Genomic DNA, 25,437 nt, shown 5'->3' with positions numbered 1-25,437 from the left:
ACAATGGTTCTCGGAGTGTGGTCTCTGCACCAACAGAGGATGTGATAGAAAGGCAAATTCTCGGGCTCTGCTCAACATCTGCTGAACCAGAATCTCTAAGGATGGGGCCCAGTAGAGGCTGTTTTAATAAGCCCTGCCAAGGGTTTTGATGCATGTTCGGGTTTGAGACCAAGTGGGCCATGTTATTTCCTCTGGATATCCTCTTGATTTGGGTATGGTCATAACGAGGCAGCCCTACAAATGGGACACAGGAGAATTCCACTAGGGGTCTTTGGAAAAGTTTTCCTTCTTCTTACGAAGGAACGAAAAACACACTTTTGCTCTTTTCAGCTGTGTGTGAAGGAGCTTCTGCAGCCACCAACTCTGAAGAAGGCAGAGTGGAAAGACAGGAAGGACCTGGGTCCTTAACTTTGTCCTGTGCCATGAATTATGAATTAACCAACCCTGGAGCCACACGAACTCTCGACCTCTTATTATAGAAGACTGCTTAGCTACTTTCCGTGGAGGCTTCATTACTTGTAGCCAAAAGCATCTTAACTGATCTCAATGAGAATAAATACAATCACAGTACAAATAATGTCTATGACGCACTTGTTGCATGGTGCATGGACTATGATGGCCTTGTGCCACGTGCTATGGTGACTGTCTCATGTCCATCATCTGCGTCATCTTCCCAGCTGGCCTCACTTCCTCACTGATCTGAAATCCTCACAATGAGCAACGCTTCTCTGGAAGGCTGTGTTAACATGCACTGGCTGACCTGAGAGTGCTCTGTGGGGCATTGGCCCACTCCATTTTCCCAGTCCTGCCCAGATTAATGCGTTTTAGAAAGTATCTACACGTCTACCCTGAGGGTAGACTGACATCCATTCATTCATTCATGTGTTAGATTCCAGAGCAGGAGGAAAAGGTGAGGTGATTAGCAAGTCTGCATGGAGGACCACCTGAAGGACGTCAGTGGAAACAGGCCTCCAAATAGAGAGTCTGGACCCATGAGGTCTGTGGACTGAGCAGTGGTCACTTAGTAGACCGGGCCGGGTGGCCAGGGCCACACATCGTACTGTCCTTGTCTTTCATTCCCAGGAATTTGGGGATTGCTGTCTGCTTCTCTCTCTTCCCCCATCTTTCTCCTTGGCCCATTGTTCTTAAATCTGTACAACAATAGCACACTTTTTTTTTCCTTGATTCTAAAGAAATTCCAGTTTAGTCACTTCATCATTATTTTTTTCTAGCACCCACTGTGGTGCCTTGTACATAACAGGTACTTCTCTCAAAGTCTGTCCATAATCGAAATGAAAATCAGGAGCTATAATGCAGCCAAACTCTAGTATCCACCTGTCCTTGGCCACACTCCACAGACGATCACTTGTAAGTGCATAAAATGCCCTGAAAAATGAAATACTTGGTGCTCTACTGCCTCCTCACCTTGCCTCATCCCTTTAACCCACACACCAAGGGAAAGATGTGAGAAGAGACAGGGGCCTCCCGCAATGATAGACAGTGTAAAGCATTAGAGAAGGCAGGAAGGAAAGAGGGACAAGGGACAGAAATGACACAGCTGAGGAGGACATGGAGATGAGTGCTCCTGGATTCCCATTTTCCTCCACCGGCTTGTAGAAAATTATAGTCAAGTGTCTTTCTTAAAAATAATTTTTCCTTATAATAGGGATGGGAAAGAAGCACAGCTTGGAACAAGGAAGGAATCTTTAGGCTTAGAAGTCTAATCCCAGTTAGGGGAACCAAATCTTATGATCTAGGCAAGCCACGTAACCCCCGGAAGTCTCATCTGCGAAACAGATTAAAATACCCATCTTTTGTGGCTGTAAAGGTTAAATGAGAGAATGTCTGTAAAGTGCCTAGCATGTAATAAATGTTCAATAAATGTTAGCACCTGCGTCTTAATTCTCCTTCCCCATCATTACCTCATCTAAAGTCAAGCCTGCTACCCTGTGCCAGGTAATTCTTGAGAATGTCTAAGTAAATTCCTGGGGAAATGTTCCCTTTGAAGGAGAGGAAGAAGAGGATGAGACTAAAGAAAATTCAACTTCTGAGAGGCACACCTGCTGTTTGTGCTAACTCAGTTCAAACCACTAATGAAAGCTTGGTGCCAGGAAAAGAGTCCCGGCTTCAAGCCCATCCACCAGCTCTGAAACCCCTACTTCATCTGATCACATTATCTGCCAAGCAGCTCATCTCTTGTTGAGAATCAGTGCTTTACTTAAGAAAAGCTGTAAATCAAACAACGGAGCTGTCCAGGGAACTGAGAATTTAGCTCTTTAAACATTTCCTCCTATAAATATAAATGGTTGCTTTCCTCTAGAGAAACCTTCTATGCCTCTGATCTCTGAAGGACTGGAGAGAGTGCCAAGAGGATCACTATATTTTCTGGTGAACATTCCCGATCACCTTAATCTCTTCACTGACAATCTTCTGATCTGACAGAAATAGAGGTTATTTTGCCCCCCCCACCTCCCATCCCCAGTTTATAAAGTATTAGGGAGGAGAGAGTGGATCAGAGGGAAGAACAGAACACCAAAATCCCCAGGGAGGTAGACGGGAGGGGGAGAAGGAGAATTACTTTTAATACAGTTGCATAATCCATAATTCAGCAAGCTTTTCATTTCTCTTATCTTCTGAAAAACATGAAATTAAGTTCTAAGCAAAGTGCATAATTTATAAGAAGGCTCTGTGCTGATGATTCCCAAATCCCCATGCCCAGCCCTGACTTCTTACAGGAGTTCTAGTCCCACATTTCCAATCGCCTAGAGGATGTTGCTGCCTGGAGCCAGCTATTATCTCAGCTTCCCATGTGTAAGTGGAACTCAACTCTCCCTCCCTCCTCAAATCTTTGCTTCCCCAATTCTTCCTTTCTATCAAAGATACTTTAATCTTACTGGTGGAAAGTTCCAGAATAGCTTTGATTCATCCCTCTTCTGCCTCTGACAACAGGGTCTGCAAAGTTTCTCTGCAGTCGTCCTTCTCTCTGCCATCCCACTTTCCAACCCCTCCCCCGCACTCTACCTCACATTACCAACTCTAGTCCCTACATTCTAATCTGAACTTCACACCTCTACCAATTTCATCACCGTAAAATTCTATTATGATCAGACCTGTTGACAGCTGCCCATTTCTTCCTACAAGATGATTAAACACTCTTGCATACTCTCCAAGGCCCTCCTGTCACATCCTGATCCCATCCTGCCCATCCAACACAAAATCTCTCCTCCAGAGAAGTGCCAGCAGAGCATGAGATTCATATTAGCTACTCCAGGAAGACAAGTTGGCTTAATCAAACTGAATTTGGCACCCCTCACCCATGCTCCATGTCTGGAATGCTCTCCTCTCATCCTGATTATCCAAACCCCACTCATCTTCCAGAACCCATCAAGGCTCAGCTCCACCAGGAAGTCCATACTCATCACCCCTACTCAGTGTTCTTTGCCCCAATACAGTTAGACTTTAAGCCTGCACCCTCTTTTATTATTTCTATTAGCTAGTGTAATGCTTATAGTGCTTTCAATTTTACAGAGCACTATTCTACATATATAATCTTATTTGATCCTCTCAACAATCCTGTGAGGTTGGATTCATCCCCTACATATCAGCAGGACTCAAGACTGTTTAAATGAAGATCATGAAGCTAATTGATGCTGGTGTCAAGTCTTGAATCCCCAAGTTTTGACTCCAAATCTTGTATTTATGGTCTTCCTTAAAGACTCTAAGTTCTTTAAAGTCAGGAATCACATTTTGTAACTATTGTATTTATAATTTTACAAAGTTCTGAACACACAGGGGTCTCTATGATTATTTGTTAAATGGAGAATTGAAGTGAAGGAGTCAATGAGCCATTAAGAAGTGAGCAAATGAACTTGTAAGACACACTGTGTTCACCATGGCAGGTGGTTATTAAAGATGGAGAGGTCTAGACCTATATCCATTTTCATATGTCACATTTTTATTCCTCATTTATTCTTTGTTCTTTTCTTTGTTGATTCAGCAAATATTTACTGAGCACCTCGTATATCCCTCATACTGAGACAAATGAGTCAAGTACTCCCATATCCCAGTATCCTACCCCAACCTAAATCCTACCCAAATAAGGTAGAGGAAGTACAGTTTTCATGTATGTAGGTAAGTAAGGAGATAAGAATTTATCTGTCTATCTATCTGCCTACCTATCTATTGCCTCTGTCTAAACAATTGGTCCCTGACTAGCTATAATGATTAGAACAGAAAACCAGAACAGAGCATCTTGGGTGAGTTCACTATATAGCCAGAAAAGAACCAAAATACCTTGGGTTTTCCTTTGGAGTAGAAATGAAAATACATGTAATCTTATCATAGTCTCTGAGGCATATTAGTTAGAAGTAAACAGCTCTTGTCATAATCTGCTTGTTACCAAATGTGTAAGAATCAAAGAAGGTTATCATTTCTTTTTACTGCTCTGTGAAATTCTGACTGACCTTGCAACTATTCACAGAAATAGCATCTTCCCAGTAATGCTTCAGCACCAGGCCTGGAAATAGGTTAGAATCACAGAATTTTAACATGAAAGGGAGAGTAGAGATTAGAACTCACTTATTTCATATGACAGAAACTAAGACTCAGAAAGCTTAAGTGATTTTCCCAGGTTCAAACAGGACAACTAGGCATACCCTAAAATGGAAACTTACTCTCACAATTCCAGAAGTCCTTTCCCTCCTTCCATGCCTTAACTGACATTGTCATTGTTCAAACTTCATAGTTAATAATTGAAATAAGGACTTTTCCTGCTATGAAAGTAAAATATCTTATAATGAATATCTTAAGGGTTTAGAAATCATCTTTATGACTTAAAGTTCTTTGACATTAAAAAATAAATAAATAAAAGATTTGCTATTTCCATGTGGAATTCTTAGGCTATGCACAATGGGATGACACTGACTTTCTGATGACTTTAGCTGTGATCAAATAGGCTGCTTTAGTCCATAATATGTACAGATTTCTTTCAGTCCCTTCTTTTATTTAATTGTATTTCCTACAAGATAAACTCTAATTTTGAGTGCAGTTAGATTTTAGCAAGGATGACATGGGGAAAAAAATCAGAGAAAGTTCCTTTATTAATAAAACAACATAATAATAAAATTGAAGATAATGTGTAATATTTTCAATGCTTTAACCATGTGCCAGGTGCTATACTAAACTCTTTTTTTAATTATCTCATTTATTCCTCCTAAGAACCCTATAAAGCAAGTGCTATAATAATCTCCACCTTATAGATGAAGAGGCCAGGAGCAGAAAAATTAAGTTATTGTCTTGCTAACTTAAGATTTTGTAACTATAGTAAGTTCTGAAGCTGGCCACCAAACCAAGAACAAAATCCACATTCTATTTTCTTAACATAATGCAGTGTTGCTTCCTTTCAGAAGTAAATGGGTTAACTAATGTTCACCATTCTTAAAAAAAAAAAAAAAAAGAAAAAGAAAAAGAAAAGAAAGAAAAGAAAAGAAAAGAAAAGAAAAGAAAAGAAAAGAAAAAAAAAAAAAAGAACCTTTCAGAGCCTCCACTCTGAAAAGGACACTGCTGCTTCTGATGATAATTGAGTATGAGATTGAGTACAGAATTACACTCCAGGCTGGAGGATTATACTTCTATCAGGATTTACACAGCTGGAGCAAGATAATTCTCCCTCTTTCTGTTTTAACAATAAAATGTCTTCAGTAAAATAGGGTAACTGATACAGGTAAACCTGCATATATAAAATATTTTGTTTTTCACCAAAGGAGAAGTCATGCTGATTGTGGGTCCTTCTCTGGAATGCCACCACACCATATGAAAAACCCAAACATAATTTTGTGTTGCAAAATACTTCTTTGATGTTACCAAATGTTCTCATTACCTATCAGGGATTGTTTACCACTTTATTCCTTTCTGAATTTTCACATTTTCTGTGGACTGAAATGTAAACATCACTGCTTATGCTGGTTCCTTAAAAGTACTTAGTTTTCTCCTCAGTCAGAATGTTCACGAAAATTACACTTAATTCTGAACTACATTTCTTCCCTAAATATTTAAGCACATAAATGATCTCTAGCCATCCTGGCTGTCATTTTAAACTATTTGACATTTATTGTTTTGAAGAGAAAAAAGGTCAGATACATCAAATCTGTATTTGTACTTCTTGACATTATTCTCCAACTAGATTCTTCCAAATTATGGTATTGAGACTGATGGGGGGGGGGAGAGGGAGAGAGGGAGAGGGAGAGAGAGAGAGAGAGAGAGAGAGAGAGGAGAGATGGGGATGGGGAGGGGGAGAGGATGGGAGAGGGGGAGGAGAGGGAAAGGCAGGGCAGGGGAAAGGAGGGGAGGGAAATTAAGGGAAGGGAAGGAAAATGAAGGAAAATGAAGGGCAGGGGAGAGGAGAGGAGAGGAGAGGAGAGGAGAGGAGAGGAGAGGAGAGGAGAGAGGGAAGGAGAAGAGAAGGCAGGCAGAGGAGGCGTGGGAACAAGTGGGGCTAGAACATGAAAGACAGGATTTGTGGAATGGAAGGGAATGCATGACATGGTGATCTATTTAGCATGATCTCTAGTCACTCTTCATGGGATGGATGGAGATCATCTGACCCTACTCCTGGGCTCTCCATCCTTTGCCTCTGTCTGGCCCTCTACACATTTGTCTCCTTATCTCAGAGAAGGGAGAGGTTTTCTTTCTCCTAGTCACTCCTGCCTGTGGTTCTGCCCATTCCTACCTCAAAGCTGCAATAACACAAGTTCTCTCAGTTAAGAGCCTCATTGTGCTCCAAGATCAGACCACAGGGATGGAAACTTGGCCTCATTTAAAGTCTACCTCTTAAAAGGAGAGGCATCCAGAGGAAAGAAGCAAGCATGGTTTGTCCTCTGAAACCCAGAGTTTATGAGAAAGAGTGCTACAGGTAGCTAGAAATATTTATTCCTTCACAGTACTCCTCATAGTTTCTTATAGATTTCTGCATTAATCTGCACATTTAATATGCCTGCCTCACCAGTCTGCAAACCCTATGAGGGCAAAGTGTTGGTCTGTTTTGCTCAACATCGCCCATGAAGCACCTAGCACAGTGATTTATAAACCAAACTACTCAATAATTATCTGTTGAATTAACAATTAAAAAAAAAAGAAAAAAAAGAGCAAGCAAGAAAGAGGAGGAAAAAGAGAAAGAGGAGGAGATACAGGAAATTATCTAGGGTATGTGGGATAACTGACTTCATGTATCTGAAGGGCCTTCATGTTGGAGAACAGATAATACGTGGAGGCAGAATTACATACCACAAGCAGGAACAAGAAGACCAAGAGATAACAGATATAGGTTAAACAGGCTAGGATTCAAATACTGGATCCTTCTCTTACTAGCAATGTGACCATGGCCAGTTACTTAACCTTTCTGAGCCTCAACTTATCTGGAAAATGGGAGTAATACTAAAATCAACCTTACCATGTTAGAGGAAATAGAATGTGTAATACTATTCAGTAGTAGTTACTACTAGTATTAAGTCAGAGAGGAGCAGAATGTAGCCACTATCAAACATTCTTCCAACAGTTCTGTCCTTCAAGTCCGGGGCAGCTTCATAAAATAATGATCCCTACCTCCCCAGAAGTATTTAAAAGGATAAGGTGGCAAAAACTCTATCTTTGTCCTTCTCCGACTGGCTTACTTCACTCAGCATAATACCCTCCAGTTCCATCCACGTTGAAGCAAATGGTGGGTATTTGGGAAATATCAGAAAGGGAGACAGAACGTAAAGACTGCTAACTCTGGGAAACGAACTAGGGGTGGTAGAAGGGGAGGAGGGCGGGGGGTGGGAGTGAATGGGTGACGGGCACTGGGGGTTATTCTGTATGTTAGTAAATTGAACACCAATAAAAAATAAATTAAAAAAAAAAACTCTATCTTAAGAAGCAGACAGGGCCTGGATAGAATGCATCTTAGACTTGTAGCAGAGTCCACACTGTCCAGATTGAGTGGTCCTGCTATGCAATTATCCCCTGCCTTACTGTTCCTGAACTTCCTTTCTCTTCAGTGTTTTCCTTCCAGATTTTATGAAGAAGAGTCATCCTTAACACATATTTTCTTCATTCTGCTAAACCTTCTAACATCATTGACATTTCATTCTCTTTGTCTTCTCTTCTTCCTTTCACAAACTAAACAACTACATAAGTACATTTTGCTTCCATTTCTTCAGCACTCCCTCTAAACTTCCTTCTGCCTACACCTGTTCCCCCAGAAGGCTCTGGGCCAAACACAAGGCCTTTCCACACCTTCTTTGGAACATCCGTCTCCCTTAGTTTCCATGACACCACAATCCAGTGGCTTCCCTTCCTTCTTATAAGTTCTTTCTAGTAATGCCATTGACTCTATTCCATTGTCAAATTATGAGCTTTCCTAAATCCAAGATGTGACGTTCCTTCCTTTCTTCTTCCTCAGGAAAATGCATCTGTTCTCAAGAATTAAACCACCAGGCCCATATAAACAGCACCCATATTGCATCTTCCACCTGGACCTCTTACCTGTCCCTACTTATAGAAGTTTCCTATCTTCATGTACATTCCAGATGACCTGATCTTCAGATGTCCATGAAACTCATTGAGTCAGGCACTTTCCTCCCCAAACCAATGCTCTTCCCAACTGTCTTCTTTTCAGTAATACCACCAGACTGCAGGGTCTCCACATCAAAACCTTAGACCTTTGACCCTTTCTTCTTGTTCCTCTTATACCTGGGTGTCTTTTGGCCCAGTTCTGAGTCCCTTACTCCTGAGCCAGTGCAATAGCCTTTCAAGGCTCCAATCCAACTATCAGCAATCTGTGTAGTCCAGGATCCTGTAGCCCAGGATCTCAATCCACCACCAAGTAACATTTCTTGAAGAATCTGCAGTCAACACACATTCCCATACTCAAAAACAAAAAACTTTCTGATTTGTTCAGCATCAAATGTAAATTCCTGGTTCAATAAGCCAGGCTTACCTCTAACTCAGATTATCTGACTCAGCACCCAGCCTTTCAACTCCCAGGATTCCTTAGAGTTCTCTGTTCTGGCTAGTCCTACTTTGTTACATACACACACACACACACACACACACACACACACACACACAGTGTCTGTGTGTCTGTCTCCCTCTGTCTTACTCCCTGTCTCTCTGTCTCTCTCTCACCAATAATTGTTCCTCCTCTGGGTGGTATTTTGTGTTATCACGCTAATTTGTAAGGTCCTTTGCCCTTTTCTTCTCTCTAATTCTATACTCTCTCCAAGATGCTGTTTCTCAAATCACCTCCTTCTGGAAGTTTTTATCTAACTCACTTCTAGCACAATCACAAAAGAAAACCATCATTCTTAGTAGATGTCCTGTGACCTGACCCCCTGCCAAAAAGGCAGTAAGTTTATTCTTTCTGAAATTCCAAACCTATAATTTTCTGTCTTGGAGGAACTTCACCCCTCCTTCCAGGCACTGAGCAAGTAGAATTATCAGCCTTTCCGGATATGGTTTTTGAGACCTAGAGGAATGGAATGAAGCTATCTCTAATTGCCCTAGCAGGAACTGACATCTCCAAGCCTCCCCTGAACCACTATAACCATCTGCATCCTTTCTTCAGCATCAAGTACTGCCATTCCCTGGAATTATTTATTAGCATTCCTTGTCTGCCTCCTCTCCCCCACCTAGTTTGTGAACTCCTGGGAGAAACACACTTTGCTCCATTCAACTTGGTAAGTGCTCAGTTAAAAAAAAAAAAAGTGAACCAATAAATAAGCATTTCTTCAGGCAGAAGTCCAGATTTATAGATACTTATACAGAGGATTCCCCTGTCTAACTTCCATTTGGTGAGCACCTCTCACACAGATCTAGATGGTGTATATGGAGAGAAGCCAACATGGCCATGATCTCAAAGTTCATTTTGTAGGCTTTCAGCCATGATAAAGTAACAAGCACTCGACTAGCCCTTTTGTAATAAACAACTGTGAAACTGGACAAAATATGTGGGAAAAAAAAACTGTTCTCATGGGATAATCAGTAGAACAGGAGAGAAGGAAAATAAATGTGGTAGGCCCTAGCACTGTCCTGATTTTCTGCCTGGAAGCAGTTACCACACCCTGACATGGGAAAGAGGGAATAAAAGAAAAATATTGTTGATGGAAACTCTGATTCCAAAAAGGAATGAGGGACTTCCAGTGCAGCATGATGGAGTAAGCCCACTAAATTGTATTTATCCTTCTGCTTACAACCAAGAACTCTGGACAAAATACAATAAAAGAAAGCAGGGGTGGGGAGACTCTGAAAAATAAATAGAACAAGGAATATTGAGGAAGAGAGTCAAAATCTGGAAGAGCAATTGATATGAAGGTGAGTCTTCTGTTTTTACTTCTTTTCTCTTGCATCTGTGAACTAAACGTGGACACCCAGCAAAGCTAGGGTGATGGTACCAAGGATGGGTAAAATGCCCACAGAAATCTTTTCTTTTTGGCCACAAGGCCAAAAAAAGAGAACCCTGTGATCCAGAGAGTACAAAGGGAAATCTCTACTTCTTTGTTTTTTTCCTCCTTTTTTCTCTCTCTCATCTCATGATAGTGAGCTCTCAGCAGAGTCAGCATGTGTGGCAATGTCAGCAGCCACAACTCAGAGAACCTATTAGAAACCACATCTTTCAGGTCAGGGGATTGGGAAGAGAGGGCACTTCAGGCCAGAGTATCAAGAGAATTCCTGATTTGTTTCTCTTTATTATCTCCCTATTTCCCCCCAAGAATAGCCCCTGTTGCACAAATTGTGCATAAGTAATACAGATAGGTAAAATTGAGCTTAAGGAAGAATTCCATAGGGAAGAGACAGAAATATGCTAATTCTGTGAAGAAACTGGCCTAGGGTCCCAGCTCATCTCTGAGCAGCACATGTATGGACAGACTCAAAGCAGCATAATAAAGGCTTTAAGAAAAAAAAAAACAGATTTAAAATACACCCAGGTCTCAGACCAAACAACATGATGTTCAATCATGAATATGATGCAAAATTACTCAACATACAAAAGCAAAACAAAACAAATGACCAGTTGTGGGGGTTTTTTTAATTTAAATTTTGCTAGTTACCAAACAGTGCAATATTGGTTTCTGGAGAAGAATGCAGTGATTCATCACTTACATACAATGCCCAGTGCTCATCACAAGTGCCCTCCTTAATCCCCATCACCCATCTAGCCCATCACCTGCCCACCTCCCTCCATCTACCCTCAGTTTGTTCTCTATCATTAAGAGTCATTTATGGCTTGTTTCCATCTATCCTTTTTTTCTTTCCCCTTTCCAAAAGTTCATCTGTTTTCTTTTTTAACTTCCACAATGAAGTAAGATCATATGCTATTTGTCTTTCTCTGACTGATTTATTTCACTTAGAATAATACACTCTAGCTCCATTCATGTCATTGCAACTCGCAAGATTTAATTATTTTTGATGGCTGAATAACTATAGAAAGAGCCCAAATGTCATTGGCTGAGAATGGATAAAGAAGATGTGGTATGGATACACAATGGAATATCATTCAGCCATTATTATTATTCAGCCGATTCTTAAAGGTAAATATAATCAACAAATGCCAATAACAAGATGATCCAGATGTTAAAATGATCAAAGACTTTAAGAAGCTATCTGTTGTAACTGTGTTCCAAGAGGGAAAAGTAAAAATTCTGGAAAATTGATGAAAAGGTAATTCTAAGTAGGGAAATAGAAATTATTTTTAGGAGAACCTGGGTGGCTCAGTTGTTGAGCATCTGCCTTTGGCTCAGGTCATGATTCCAGGGTCCTGGGATCAAGTTCCGGATCAGGCTCCCCACAGGGAGCCTGCTTCTCCCTCTGACTATGTCTCTGCCGCTCTCTCTGTGACTCTCATGAATAAATAAATACAATCTTTCAAAAAAATATTTTTTAAAATAGAAACCTTTAACTGAAAAATATATCTAGTAATAATAAAAATTACAGCAAAATGGAAACAGAGGAAGAGTCAGTAAACTCAAAGAAAAAATCTTAGAAACTGTCCGATCTACAGAACAGAGAGATAAATGTTGAAAAAAGAAATCAGCAGAGTCTCAAAAGAATGTGAGACAGTAGCAAAAGATCTAAAAGTTGTGTAACTAGAGTCCCAGAGGAGGGGAGAAAGTATTACTGCAGAAAAAAATGAGGAAATAATAGCTGAAAACTCACCAGGTTTCATAAAAGATGTAAACTTACAGATTCAAGAATCTCAACAGACTACAAACAGCATATGGTCAAATAAAACCATTCACAGAGTCATCATAATCAAATAATCAAACTTCTGAAAACTAAAGAAAAAATCTTGAAAACAGCTACATATAGGGAAGAACAATTTAATGGCAGAATGCTTATCAGAAACTATGAGGGACAGAAGAACAGCATTCTTAAGGTGTAAAAAGAAAAGACCTGTCAAGCCACAATTCAGAAATAAAGGTGAAATAAGGACATCTTCAGATAAAGGAAAATTAAGCAAATTTGTTGTCAGCAGAACTGCTCTAAAAGAAATGAAAAAGTAAGTTTTTTAGATTGAAGGAAAATGACAAAACAGGAAATTGGAACTTCAGAAACCAAGGAAGAGTAAGAAAGTGTTATATATCTGGATAAATATAAAGGACTAGTTTGCCCCTCTTAAATTATATAAATTATATAAAATATGTATAACTGCTAAAAGTTTATACACATAGTATATATATATATAGCAGAGTTTTAAATTATGTAGATACAGCACTTATGAAAACTATAACAAAGAGGGAGGGCAAAGGGACCTATATGGTTATAAGGCTCTATATCTTACTTAAAGTACTAAAATGTCAACTTGAAGTAAACTATGAGAGTTTATATATACATATATATGATGTATAGGAATGTGTATATATGTATATATAACTATAGCTTACATATATAACACATAGATGTAATCTCTAGAGCAACCATTAAAATAATAATACAGAGATATAGCCAAAAAACTAATACATAAGTTGAAACTGAAATACTAAAAAATACTCAAATAACTCAAAAGATGTCAAGAGAGCAAAAAGAGGAACAAAAATAGAGAGACAAACAACAAAAACAAAATGGTAGACATAAATCCAACCACATCAATTATAACATTAAATACAAGTGGCCTAAAAGACCAAGTAAAAGACAAAGACTATCAGATTAAATGTTTAAAAATCACACAATATCCAATAATATCTTTTCTAGAAGAAACTCACTGTAAATATAAAGATATAGGTTAAAAGTAAGAGGATGGAAGAGATATACCACAGAAGCAATAATCAAAAGAAACCTGAGAGGCTATATTAATATCAATCAAAATAACTTTCAAAATATGAGTATCACCAGGAATAAAAAGACATATTGTACAATAATAGAGTCAAATCATCAAGAAATGAGTCAATCCTAAATGTGTAGGCACCTAATAATAGGGCTTCAAAATACATGAAGTAAAAAAATGATAGAATTGAAAGGAAAAGTAGACAAAACAAAATTTAGAGACATTAGGAGTCCTCTTTTGGTAATGAAAAGAGCAAATAGACAAAAATAAGTAAGGGTACCAAAGACCCGAACAACTCTTAACCAAATTGATCTAATTGACATTGATGAACACTACACCAAATAATAGCAAAAAAAAATGTTCTTTTAAAGTGTGGAACATGGAACATTCAACAAGATACACCATAGTCTGAGGCATAAAACAAACTTTAACAAATTTTAAATAACTCAAATCAAACCTGTGATATGTTCTCAGACTATATCAGAATTAGACTAGAAATCAAGAAGAGAAAGGTATCTGGAAAATCTCCAAATATTCGGAAATAAAAGACACATATATAACTATGAGTCAAAAGAACACCAAATGGAAAATTTTTAAATATTTTAATTGAATAGAAAGTAAATTTCATTACAACATAACAAAATTTGTATGATGTTGCTAAACTGAATTATTAGGGAAAATTTTTCCATTACATACTTACAATAGAAAAAGAAGAAAGGTCTCAAATCAATGAGAGCTTTCAACATAAGAAACTAGAAACAGAAAGAAAATTTAAACCCAAGGCAAACAAAATGAAGGAAAAATAATAAAATAAGAGCAGAAATCAATGAAAATGAAATAAAGATAGCATAGGAAATAAATATCACAAAAAAGTGTTTTTGGGGGGGAAGAAGTCAATACAATTGGTAAGCCTCTAGCCAGAATGACCAGGAAGAAAAAAGAGATGATATAAATTACCAATATCAAGCATGAAAGAGAGGACATCACTACAAACCCTACAGACATAAAAAAATAATAGGGAGAATATTGTGAACGATTTTACTTGCATTAATTCAGCAATATAGATAAAATGAACCAATTTCCTGATGAATACAAACTGCTAAAGTTCATTCAAAAAGAAATAATCAGAATAATCATATAATTATTTTAAAAATATAATTATAAAACTTTCCAGCAATGACCATACCAAGCCAAGATGTCCTCACTGGCAAATTTTACTAAACAAAAATTCATGAAAGAAAAAATTACCATTCTCTTCCAGGAAAAATTGAAGGAGCACTTCACAACTCATTTTATGTACCCAGCATTACCCATGCCTGTCAGAAACAAGAAAACTACAGACCAATAATCTTCATGAACACAGATGCAGAAATCGGCAACAAGGTATTAGTGAGCTGATCCAGCAATACATAAAAAGGATAATACATCATGACCATGTGGGGTTTATCCTGAGAATATGAAACTAATTCAACATTTGAAAATCAAACACTCTGATTCATAATATTTACACCTAAAAAAGATCATATTATCTCAATAGATGCTCACTGTCAGGGAAGCTAGACACCAGGTTACAAGGTTGCTCCAGCAGCCTACAGACAGGAATTCCTGGAGAAGAAATAAGACCTCCCACCCCTAGCCAGCATCAGCTTGCTAGCCTTTTGTGTAAGGCACCACATAAGAAGATGTTACAGCTCCAGTCAAGATTTTAGAGGACTGGGACGCCTGGGTGGCTCAGCGGTTAAGCGCCTGCCTTCAGCTCCCAGCGTGTCCTGGGGTCCTGGGATCCAGTCCCACCTCGGGCTCCCTACAGGGAGCCTACTTCTCCCTCTGCCTGTGTCTCTGTCTGTCTCTCTCTGTGTCTCTCATGAATAAATAAGTAAAATCTTAAAAAAAAAAAAAAGATTTCAGAGGACTGCATCTTTGGTTGTTACTGATTGCTATCTCATGAGAGACTCCAAGCAAAAAACACCTAGTCAAGCTACTCTCAAATTCCTAACTCACAGGAACTATGAAGGATAAATTGTTATTATTATTTTGAACCACTAATTTTTGAGCTAACTTCCTATGCAATATTAGATAACCAACACTAAATAAAATATACACTAAAACCACAAGATACTGCCACAAGTTGACAGTATCAAGTATTCTCAAGAATTCCCAGACATTACTGGCGGGAGTATAAAGTGGTATAACTGCTTGTAAAAATAGTTTGTCAATTTCCTATAAAGTTAAACATACATTTACCAAAAAATCCAGCAATTCCAAAATCAATTTAAGAGAACTGACAACATATGTCTACACAACGGCTTATACAGGGACTTCCTGGGACATTAGAAATGTTCTGAATCTTTATCTGGATAGTGATTATATGGATGCTTTATATGTGAATTATAATCAAGCTATACATGAGATTAACACATTCAATGAACATCACTGTATTAAAAAATACAAGTAAAAATTAAAAAATAATTCTCTGATGTTGTAATGCGAATTATTATGTCCCACAACCAGAGATTCATTTTCAGGAAAGTTTGGAATTGGGAAAAATTACAATGAAAGGACCTCATTTTCAGAAACCATGGGAAGAGGCCACATAACCACTTTTCAGGACTACTGACCTCTTAAATGAAGCCCAATGCCTACCTCAAAATCTGGGACCTGGCACTACTGCTCCCTAATGCCAAGGATTGGTTGACATTGTGAATTGATAAAGTAGAATCTCAGCACTTTTTATGATCTTGTACACATTTGTTTTTCTACTGACTTACATATTTCTTTCTGAATAATCCAGACTAGAATCTTTCACGTAGGTTATTTTATATAATGTTCACAGAGACTCCATGAGGTAGTCAGGACAAGTTCTGTATTTCCTCCTTTTAGAATGAAAGTCCCAGAGGTTTGACGAGTTTAAGGAAGATGTCAGGAAGATGACGAGCTTTGACAAGATGTCAAAGCCAATCAAAGGCCATCATAATAGGATCTAAGTCTTCTAGCTCCTAATCTAGTGTTCCCTCCACCACAGAACACTTCCTTAAATTACATGGTCTGAAAATGTGGAAAGGATCTATAAAGGAGACCTTCCTGTGCCCACCCTCATGAACCATATTCCAATGAAAATGGAATAAAAGATAAATAAGAAGAAAAACAGAGTCAATAGTTTAATGTTTCCTTTTGACTTCATCTGGCTAGTTGCCTGATTTCCTTTAAGCTTGCTTAGATTTTCTTTGTTTTTGTTTTTAGATCTTCTCTTTAGCCTTTTCTTTACTCCAGGGAGTTCTCACTGCCCACCTCTCCATGTACCTGTTGCTATGTCACCACAAAAGTAGAGTTCAAGAAACAAAGACTCTTAATTAACCAAGTGGTTGGATATATCTGCCCCAATGGAGCTCTCCTACTGCCCAGTTCTGGGACTTCCCACATTCTGGAATGCCTATATTCATCAAGTGAATCTGAGAGAATTTTCCCTGGAAAGGATCCAAGATTGTAACAGCCCAGCTAGAAAGTTCGTCACAAAATTTACTGAATAAGAAAAGTTGTTTTGTGAGAAATCTGACTCAGCCAGAAAGGTATTAAGATACCTCCTATCTCCTCCCCACCTCCCCACCAGGAAAACACTCTTTTATACAGCTCCCTTCTCACACCTTGGCCCATGTGAAAAAACCCAGGCCATCACTAGGTTAAGAAACACTGGCCACACCCTAGACTAGATGACTTTAAGAAAGAAGATACCCCTAGTGCACCTCTTATCACATAACCTCTGGACCTATAGCCATCCTCACAAAAATGCCCTATTCTCCTCCTACTCCCAGGCAGAAATAATGTCCACATGCATCTTTTAAAAGCAATGGCTCAGCCATGGCTCAAAAAAAAAAAACTATAAAATGCTATATGGGTGCTTCACAGCCTCTTTTAGGTTGAGGCACTTTCTGGAGGCAGCCTCCTACTCAAGTCCCTGGGCTATGTGTCTCCATGGAATCTGAAAGGTCTAAATGCTCTTAATGGGCTCATGTCCATGAACCGGTTGGCACCTTCCATCTTTCTCCTGCCTTCCACTCAACAAGGAATGGTGAAGCCAGAAATGTAAGGAAAGGGCACAACTCCAGCTAATTATAACAAAGAAATTACCAGGTGTCAGTGAACCAGCACCTCTCTCGCACAGAGGGGCTTGAACTGCACACATCACTCTCAGTTAAAAAAGATCCACCATCTGAAAACTACTGTTCTGTAATGCTTCTATCTTTTTTCTTCATCATTAAACTTCATACTTTCATAAAGGTAGGGCTTGCTTTCTTTGTGTAAAAAAACAAAATAACTGGATTATGAATATGCTGCTTGAATCTCTGAACCAAATCCAAGGTCAAAAGACCTTTGAGGATATAATTGATAGAAATGAAATAAATACCACACCTCAATTCTCCTTACCCACATTTCTGGGTAAGACAATAGGAACTATCTATCACCCTGGTCACTCTCCCCATTTCCACTGGATCCCACTTCTTATCTCAGAAATTAGAAGTTAGTTGCATGGGAGCCCACAATATTACAACTGCTGCTGCCAGGGTCACCACATGTGGCCATACATAAGGAGTGCACAACCCCAGATGGCACCATTTAGATAAACTAAAATGTATATGAAATTCTTGGAGTTATAGAGTATACAACCTGCACAACCAGACACTAGAGTGTTGCTGCTGCCAGGAAAAAATTAATGGTTCATATTGATGGAGCACTTTATTATGTCGGACACTGGGTTACAGATTTACATGTATCTTCTAATTTAATATACATGACATCTTGAGATAAGAACTATTACTATCACTATTTTGCTAATGATGAAACTGGGACTCAAAGATTTTAAGAAAATAAAAGATTTTAAAGAACTTTCTCAAGTTATGGGTATTGAACACCAAGTATTCATTGCATGGGCTTCTGACAAGGATAATGTAAAGCTTTTCATCTATTTACATGTCTTTGTTATTTATAATCTGCATCTTGGGATGATTCCTTTAGTGAAAAGAGCCATAATTTGAAGGCAAAAAAAATATGTAGTACTAGTCAGTATCTAGCACACAACATCTAGCATCACATAACCTCTCAATACATACGTGACAGTTTCTAGGTGTGCCACTTTTACCTTGAAAAAATGTTATCAGGGCATCTGGTGGCTCAGTTGGTTTAGTATCTGACTTCTGATTTTGGCTCAGGTCATGATTTCACAGGTTGTGGGATCAAGGCCTGCATCAGCCTCCACACTCAGCAGGGAATCTGCTTGACATTCTCTCTCCCTCTCTCCTTCTGCCCCTCCCTATTTGTGTTCTCTGTCTCTGTCTCTGTCCCTGTCTCTCTTTCTCTAAAATAAGTGATTTTTAAAAAAGAAAAAGAAAAACTCTTATCAAATAGCTGGCTTCCAGTTACTCCATTTATAAAATAAAACAAATACTTGCCTTCTAAAAGATTGGGGAAAAAAATAAATTTGAAAGTTTTTTATAAAGTCCCATTCAACTGTAACAGAATATTAATAATGGTTATAAAGAAAGTCAAAATGTCTTTTATGAATCAGACTGGGCCAATGCCCACTAAGTGAGGTTATCAGGCAGTAATCCTAAGAATGGCAGGGGCTACAACTTCTGCTGATATAACGTTCCCTCTTTTCCTCTCCCGCTCGCAAGCCAGTCACCCTTGTCCTTCAGAAGACACACTTTCTTATAAGAGCATTCATGTTTATTAATGATAACACATTAATCATGCACACATGCACACAAAGCCCTCGTGGGCTTTTCTTCTTTTTCTTTGGTAAATTTGTGAGAAGATCAAATGGATTTAGATGAGCTTCATCTCTCTAACAGCCATATATATTCTCAGCATGTCACAGGGTTTTCAAGTAGCCAGTAGGAATCCACCAAATCCAGAAATGTTCTTATCTTCTCAAGATCCAGGTCCTTCTGCCCCGCCCAATGGCTTGATGACACACACACACTAGAGATGCACCTTAGATGCATAATACCCTATGTGAGACCTCCTCCCCAGTGGATAGACAGACAACAACCTAGAGAAATACTCAGTGTCAGTTTGGGAGCAGAGGTAAATAAACCCAGTAATTTCAAAATATTTTTTTCACTTAGCAATCTTCTTGTAAGCATGTGTCATCCAATTTCAAAGATACATGTGCAATTCTTGTCTTTTCCGACTAGAAACACCAACATCCAAAGTCTCCTGAGAGTTGAATTCTGAAAGATCCTGATTCCTGCTGTGGTTCCCCATCCCAGCTCCCCTGCCTGTTGCAGCTTCTCAACATTTCCAAATACAAAACTGATTAATTATGAATGCTGTGGCTTATCTGACCCATATCTCACCTGACTCTTTGCTCCCCTGGAATTCCATTCCATAGTCAGAGGAATATCAATTTCAGAAAATAAGGTTTCCCTGATATCTACCCTGAAGTTTCCTTCTGCGAGTCTCATCTTATTACTTCTATGGGCCACACTATATAACTCTTCTCCTTCATGGCCTCTCCCTCTTCAGAGATTTGTAGATTGTTACCATGGCTCTCCCTTCATTGCCACTTTGCTCAGCCATATATATTTAATTCTTTTCATCTTTCACCATAAATCGGTCCCTTCAACTCTTAAATCAGCTCTCTGCTCTTCTCTGGACTAGTTCCAACTCTCCCAATTCACCTCCAATAACTGATATCCCTTCTGGGAGCTCAAATTTCTTTTCTATCTTCCTTGGCTCTCTTTGCCCTCTCCAGAAATGAAATCGGAAAGGACTGACAGATATGTGAGGTGAAGGGTCAGATGGATTAAATTGCATACATCTACTTTAAGTTTCTCAGGCCTCTCCATGGTACATGTAAAATCCCCAGTCATATCCCCCTTTCCTGGAGTGAGCGGGGGGTGGTGCTTAAAGAAAAACAGGTCCTCTTATCCCACAAGTAAATATTGCTTGGGGGATGGCAGAAGCAAGATGACAAACCAGGTTACAAGTTGAGGCTGTGACCAATGTGGCAGCCTCCAGGCAGACATCTTTTCTGAGGTTTGGACTATTCCAGAATGATACACCAAAATTCACATGGTCCTAGCAATGGTCTTTCTACCTTTCTACCCCTTCTACTCTCCATGAATGAGTGCTGTGGGGAGCTGTCTCAGCCTTTGAAATACCGATCAAAAATACTTTATGAATTCAAAGCAACCCACGAAGAAAAAAACATTAGCATGTCATGCTTTATGAGGGCTCTCAGGCCTCCTCTCATCCTCTCGGATGTCCCAAACCACAAGCAATACAAAGTTACTGCTTTATCCTGAACTGGGTGCTTTTCCATTTCTATCACATCCCTAGTCAGAGTCCTGTTCAGATTCAGGAAGCTATCTTCAGTCTAAGACAAATGGGTTGCTGCAGGCCACTCACCACAGGGGCAACTGGCAGTATACCCTTCCTCTCCTCTACCTTCCTCACAGTTAGACCTATCAACATGCTTGTGCCCCCTCTAGACCAGGCCACCAGTCCTTTGGATAGAAGCAGAGAGAAATTAGGTGAGTTGTGCCTCTTTTCCCTTTGTATATTTGAAGATCCTACAGCACAAAAGAGTTAAATGCCTTTTCTACAACACAAAACTATATAAAAACTATATAAAAAAACTATATATTTCCTTAAACACAATAAACAGTAAAATCAATCCAAGTGTAAGAACCTAAGCTTTAATTTTCATACAGAAAAAAAAAATGAATGGAACCACGTGATTTATGTTGCCCCAAACATGGCACATGATATATAGCAGGGTATGTCCACTCCCTCCATGGGGAGGTCTGCAGTGGAAACCATATCTGAATGAGGCTGAGGGCAATACAGTGGTAAGGGAAGAGACTAGTCCTGCATGGACTAGTCACCTAACTGAAAATAGTATATGCCTCAGAGCTGGAGAGACCAGCCTGTTCCAAGTGTGATCACCGCAAGGCCCGAAGTGCTTTTCAATAAGCTGTCTGTCTCTCTGGAGGTCATGGGGAGCTCATCCAGTTACACTTAGTGTCTTATTTGATCCCATCAATAACCATTTGATCCCAATGCTGCTGAAAAATACTTGGCCAAAATCTCTAGCCTTGTTAATGACAGAATCCTGGCTCTTTCTGAAAACAGCATTGCTGGATGTGTCAAATGATGCATAAGGCCTTGGTCCAACTGCAAAATGGACTAGGATGCTGAGGGAGGACTTGAGACACTCAGAGCTCCCCTACTGTCAGTAGCAAAGAACCTCTTGAAGTACACTCCTCTCTACACGAAACTCCCCTGCTCAGCAGCTTCAACTCCTTACCTAAGGCTTGAGTGGAGTATATTCTTCAAATGCACTAAGCAGGTGACTCTTCAGAGACACCCACTGATAACTTCATGCAATCTGCCTGTTTATAGTAGGAAAGTTCAGGGCTATAGAAAGGACCCCTTTTATCTGTCACCAACATCTCACAATAGCCAATCTAGACTGCTGGGCCTATGGTCATCAGACAAGAGGTGACAGGAAAGCTCCAGAGATGCTCATAGACATGAAAGGAGAAGAAAATCCACATTTCCAGAGAAGTAATTTTTATATTCATTACAAGAACATGAGGCGCTAAAAGAGAATGTGGCATGTATAAACCACAGAACCCGGGATGACATTAAAGCACAGCTGTTCTTCACAAAAGTATCTGTGGTGAGACAACAGTATTGGTCTCCTATCTCAGTTCACAGAAGGTACCATCAAACTCATCAGACCCTGTCTCTTACTATAAATTCTGCCTCTTAATATAAATTCCAGCACTGAACACGAAAGAGTCGTTTTAGGTGCCAATGCCACCAATGCTAATGCTGAAATATGCATCCAGACTCTGTTTTCCTTGGGGACCCACATACCAGTATGTTTTTTTTTGTGCAAAGACTGAAGAACCTCAGCTCCTAAATATCCCTGCTGCAGGTGAGTACTGGGTATGTGTGGGAGTATGCTGGGACAAGCACAGCAGATACTTGTAGCTCTACAGTGGGCTCTTTTCAGTGCTTCCCATCCAATTAATACTAGACATTAGTAACCAACAGAGCATAAAAATTTCATTTATTTCTGATGATGAGAATGATAGAAAAGATGCTGGGTTTGCTCAATGGAATTAGTGTAGGCTTTTAAAAGGCACGATTTCTTTTCTGTGCTTTCTCATTCATTTACATTGTACATTTTATTCACTAAGCCTTTCCCCAGTGGTCTTAGGAGAGAAACATCCATTCAAAACCACCTGGTTTTCCAGTCAAAGAACACTATGGAAAGAGTTAGAAGTAAGTGCCTACACACACACACCCCCAACTCAGTGAATGGAGAAGAAAATGAGAGTAAATGAAACAGAAACCTCATTTCAGGAGTCTCCAGCAGAGAGATCTGCAGTGAAACAGGCCTGCCAGAGACTGTCATCCAGGGCTGCTGCTGCTGCAGACATTCTAGCTAAGAGTTAGAGGGAAGGGGAAGGGGAGGGCAGGAGGAAAAAGCGAATTCAACTACTGTCTCTCCTGCCTTCATGGAATTTTGGCAACTTTGCTCTCTCTCTCTTCACATCTCCCTCCTGTCCCATGTTCCTTAGTCCCTCTGGGGCTCTCCCAACAGTATCTAAGAGGAAAAACAAGGGTCTGAGAGCGGATTGCAGACTGGGGTTGGAGATAGGAAGAAGAGTTCTACATTCACTGAGAAAGTGTACCACATTCTTCACCTCTGTGGCGGCCAGGAAGAAGAACTAGGGGAAGGGAAGAGGGACAGCAGTATTGGATCTAGAACTAAACTTGGAACACGGAAATAATAAGGTCATTTCAACCGTCTCGGAAAGAGTGGGGGGGTCATTAGAAGTGCATCCAATTTTGGCTAGGACCTGGTGTAAGTTGGTAGAAGAAAAGGCATTCTGCCAAGAACAGAAAACTTTTCTCCCAACTTGGTTGCTGGAGGAGAAATAAAACCCATGGGGAGTGACTGTGTCCAAGAAGAAAATAAAATCTAGTCTAATTGGTAGGGTAGTTTGTGGAAGGAAGAAAGAGCCAAGGACCAGAGGCTGCGGTTTTGGAAACAGGGATTAGTTGATAAGTGGTTGCAAACTGATGTGCCCCAAAATACAAATTCCGCCACATTCAGGCGGGAGCTGCTCACCGGTCCCCAAGATCTGGAAGAGAAGGCGGGGCTGGGAGGCGCGGATCGCCGCGGACAGCCTTCCCTCTCTGCCCACTGCCGAAGCCTTCTTCTCAGGCATCAGGCGGATCCTCAGCCGTCCTTCGCCGTGGCGAATCCACCAGCTGAACAGCTCGCTGAGGTTGAACTGGAGCAGTCCCGCAGTCACCTCCTCGGGGGAGGGCCCGACGCAGCCCTCAAGGATCGCCTCCTCTCCCAGCTCCAGCACCAGCTGCTTGGCGCGTCGGAGCTTGCGGACCGAGCCGCCCTTCAGCACCCTGGTCAGCGTCCGAGCCTGGGCCGGGGCCGGCGAGCTGGCGCCTTCGGCCCAGGAGACCCCGGGCGGTGGCCCCAGCAGCCGAAGCAGCGGGGCGCAGTCGAGGGCCAGGGAGCCGCGCGCCTCCGTCCAGCCGGCCCTGGGCTCCGAGGAGGACCAAGGCGGCAGCAGCAGGTCCCGGGCGTAGACGCGGAAGAGCGAGGGCACGACAAAGTCCACCGCCAGGCTCTTCCTCTGCAGACGTGAGTAGCTGAGCGGCTCCCGAGGCTGCAGAGCCGGCCCCGTGGCGGGTGAACCCACGAGCTGGCCGGTCCCGGTCCCGGTCCCGCTCCCGGTCCCGCTCCCGGTCCCGGCCCCGGAGCCCGAGGCTGTCACTGAGAGCCGCAGCAGCAGCAGCCCTAGGAGCCCTACGGATCCCATCCCGCCAGAGAAGGGGTGTTTATACTAGTGTCCCCACTAGCTGGGATCCAGCCTCGCCCTTCACTCCCCCTCAAATGAGAAGGGTCTCCAAATAGTCCTTAGTCCGGAACGGCTCCTTCCAGCTGATCTCGGGGGTATTGTGCGTGCACTCGACCCTCTCGCTTTCCTCCAACTGCAAGGAGGCAGTCCGGAGTCTCAGTACAATGGGGCTGGAAGCCCAGGGGCGTGTCAAGAGACCCTGAGCGCCTGGGGCTCCGCAGCTGGGACCCTGTGCCTCTGGCGCGCAGCGACGAGCGCCGCGCCTTCGTCTGTAGCTCGCTGCGCTCCGGAGCCAGAGAAACTACTATGGTTGAAGGGAGGCGGCAGTGGGGGGCCGTCCTCTCCTGCCCCCCGCGGTCTGAGCCGTGGTCTGTCCGCCTTCCAGCAGCAGCCTCCAATCCTCCGCAACTTTCCAGCTGGGGACGATGGCTCCAAGCGCTCTGCTGTCCCAGCCCCTTCCTCTGCGCTCCGTTGGGCTCCTGAGCTTCTCTCCCCTGTGGAGGGGAAAGCCGCGGGCAGGGGTTGCTCTCTGGGGCGCCCTCCTGCAACCCTCCGCAGCCTCAAGTCTGCAGATTGACCTGCTCGCTGAACTTCTGGGCTTGAATCGAGCCCCCGCGCTGTGCAGCGGAGGCTCGGGCCGCCGACGTGCCAAGTTTGCAGCGTCCCTGCTCTCCCGCGTCTCGTGTGCTCAGAGTTCTCGGGCACCGAAGCGGCCCCGGCCGCAGCAGCCGAGTGGAAGCATTCCGGGCAAAAGAGCCCCAAATCTCGCTGCCCCCTCCTCACTCACCGGCAGCCGCCCCCCCCCCCCCCGGCTTCAGGTGGCTGGGCAGAGGGCGGCCGGAAGGCGCCTCTGTGCTGTGCGGCCCTCCGGACAGCAGCGACGGGATGTGCCAGCTGCCTCCTCCGCTGCCGCCCCCGGAGCCGCTGGATCGCATCTGCCTGGGCGCCCGCCACTTGCAGCTGGCGGAGGCGCGAGCTCGCGCGGGGGGCGGGGCCGCGGCGGGGGCGGGGCGGGGGCGGAGCTCCGACGCCCACCCCCCCCGCGCCCCGCCCCGCCCGCACCCGCCAGCCAATGGCGCGGCGACATGGGCTCCTATGCAAATCTGCAGAGGCCTCGGCATTCATTGAGAAAAGCACAGGGCCCGCCCCGCCCTCCCTCCACCCTCCATCCCTCTCGCCTCTCTCTCCTTCCTTCCCTTCCTCCAGATTCCCTGCCCTATTTCTCTGCTGTGTGAACAG

At 41.9% G+C, this 25,437-nt stretch overlaps 1 protein-coding gene across 1 annotated transcript in view; it reads right to left on the bottom strand.

Moving 5' to 3' along the window:
• The window catches only part of ALK (ALK receptor tyrosine kinase), a 692,068-nt gene extending 667,078 nt beyond the window's left edge, over positions 1 to 24,990 (bottom strand). The window contains exon 1 of the mRNA XM_072770669.1: positions 23,445 to 24,990. Within this exon, the coding sequence (XP_072626770.1) occupies positions 23,445 to 24,159 (715 nt within the window). The 5' untranslated portion in view covers positions 24,160 to 24,990. The remainder of the gene's footprint in view (positions 1 to 23,444) is intronic.
• Positions 24,991 to 25,437: the final 447 nt, after the last annotated feature.

The sequence above is a fragment of the Canis lupus genome, chromosome 12, assembly GCF_048164855.1.
Source record: "Canis lupus baileyi chromosome 12, mCanLup2.hap1, whole genome shotgun sequence".
In the NCBI taxonomy this organism is placed as follows: Eukaryota; Metazoa; Chordata; class Mammalia; order Carnivora; family Canidae; genus Canis; species Canis lupus.
This window is presented reverse-complemented; position numbering and strand designations above follow the sequence as displayed.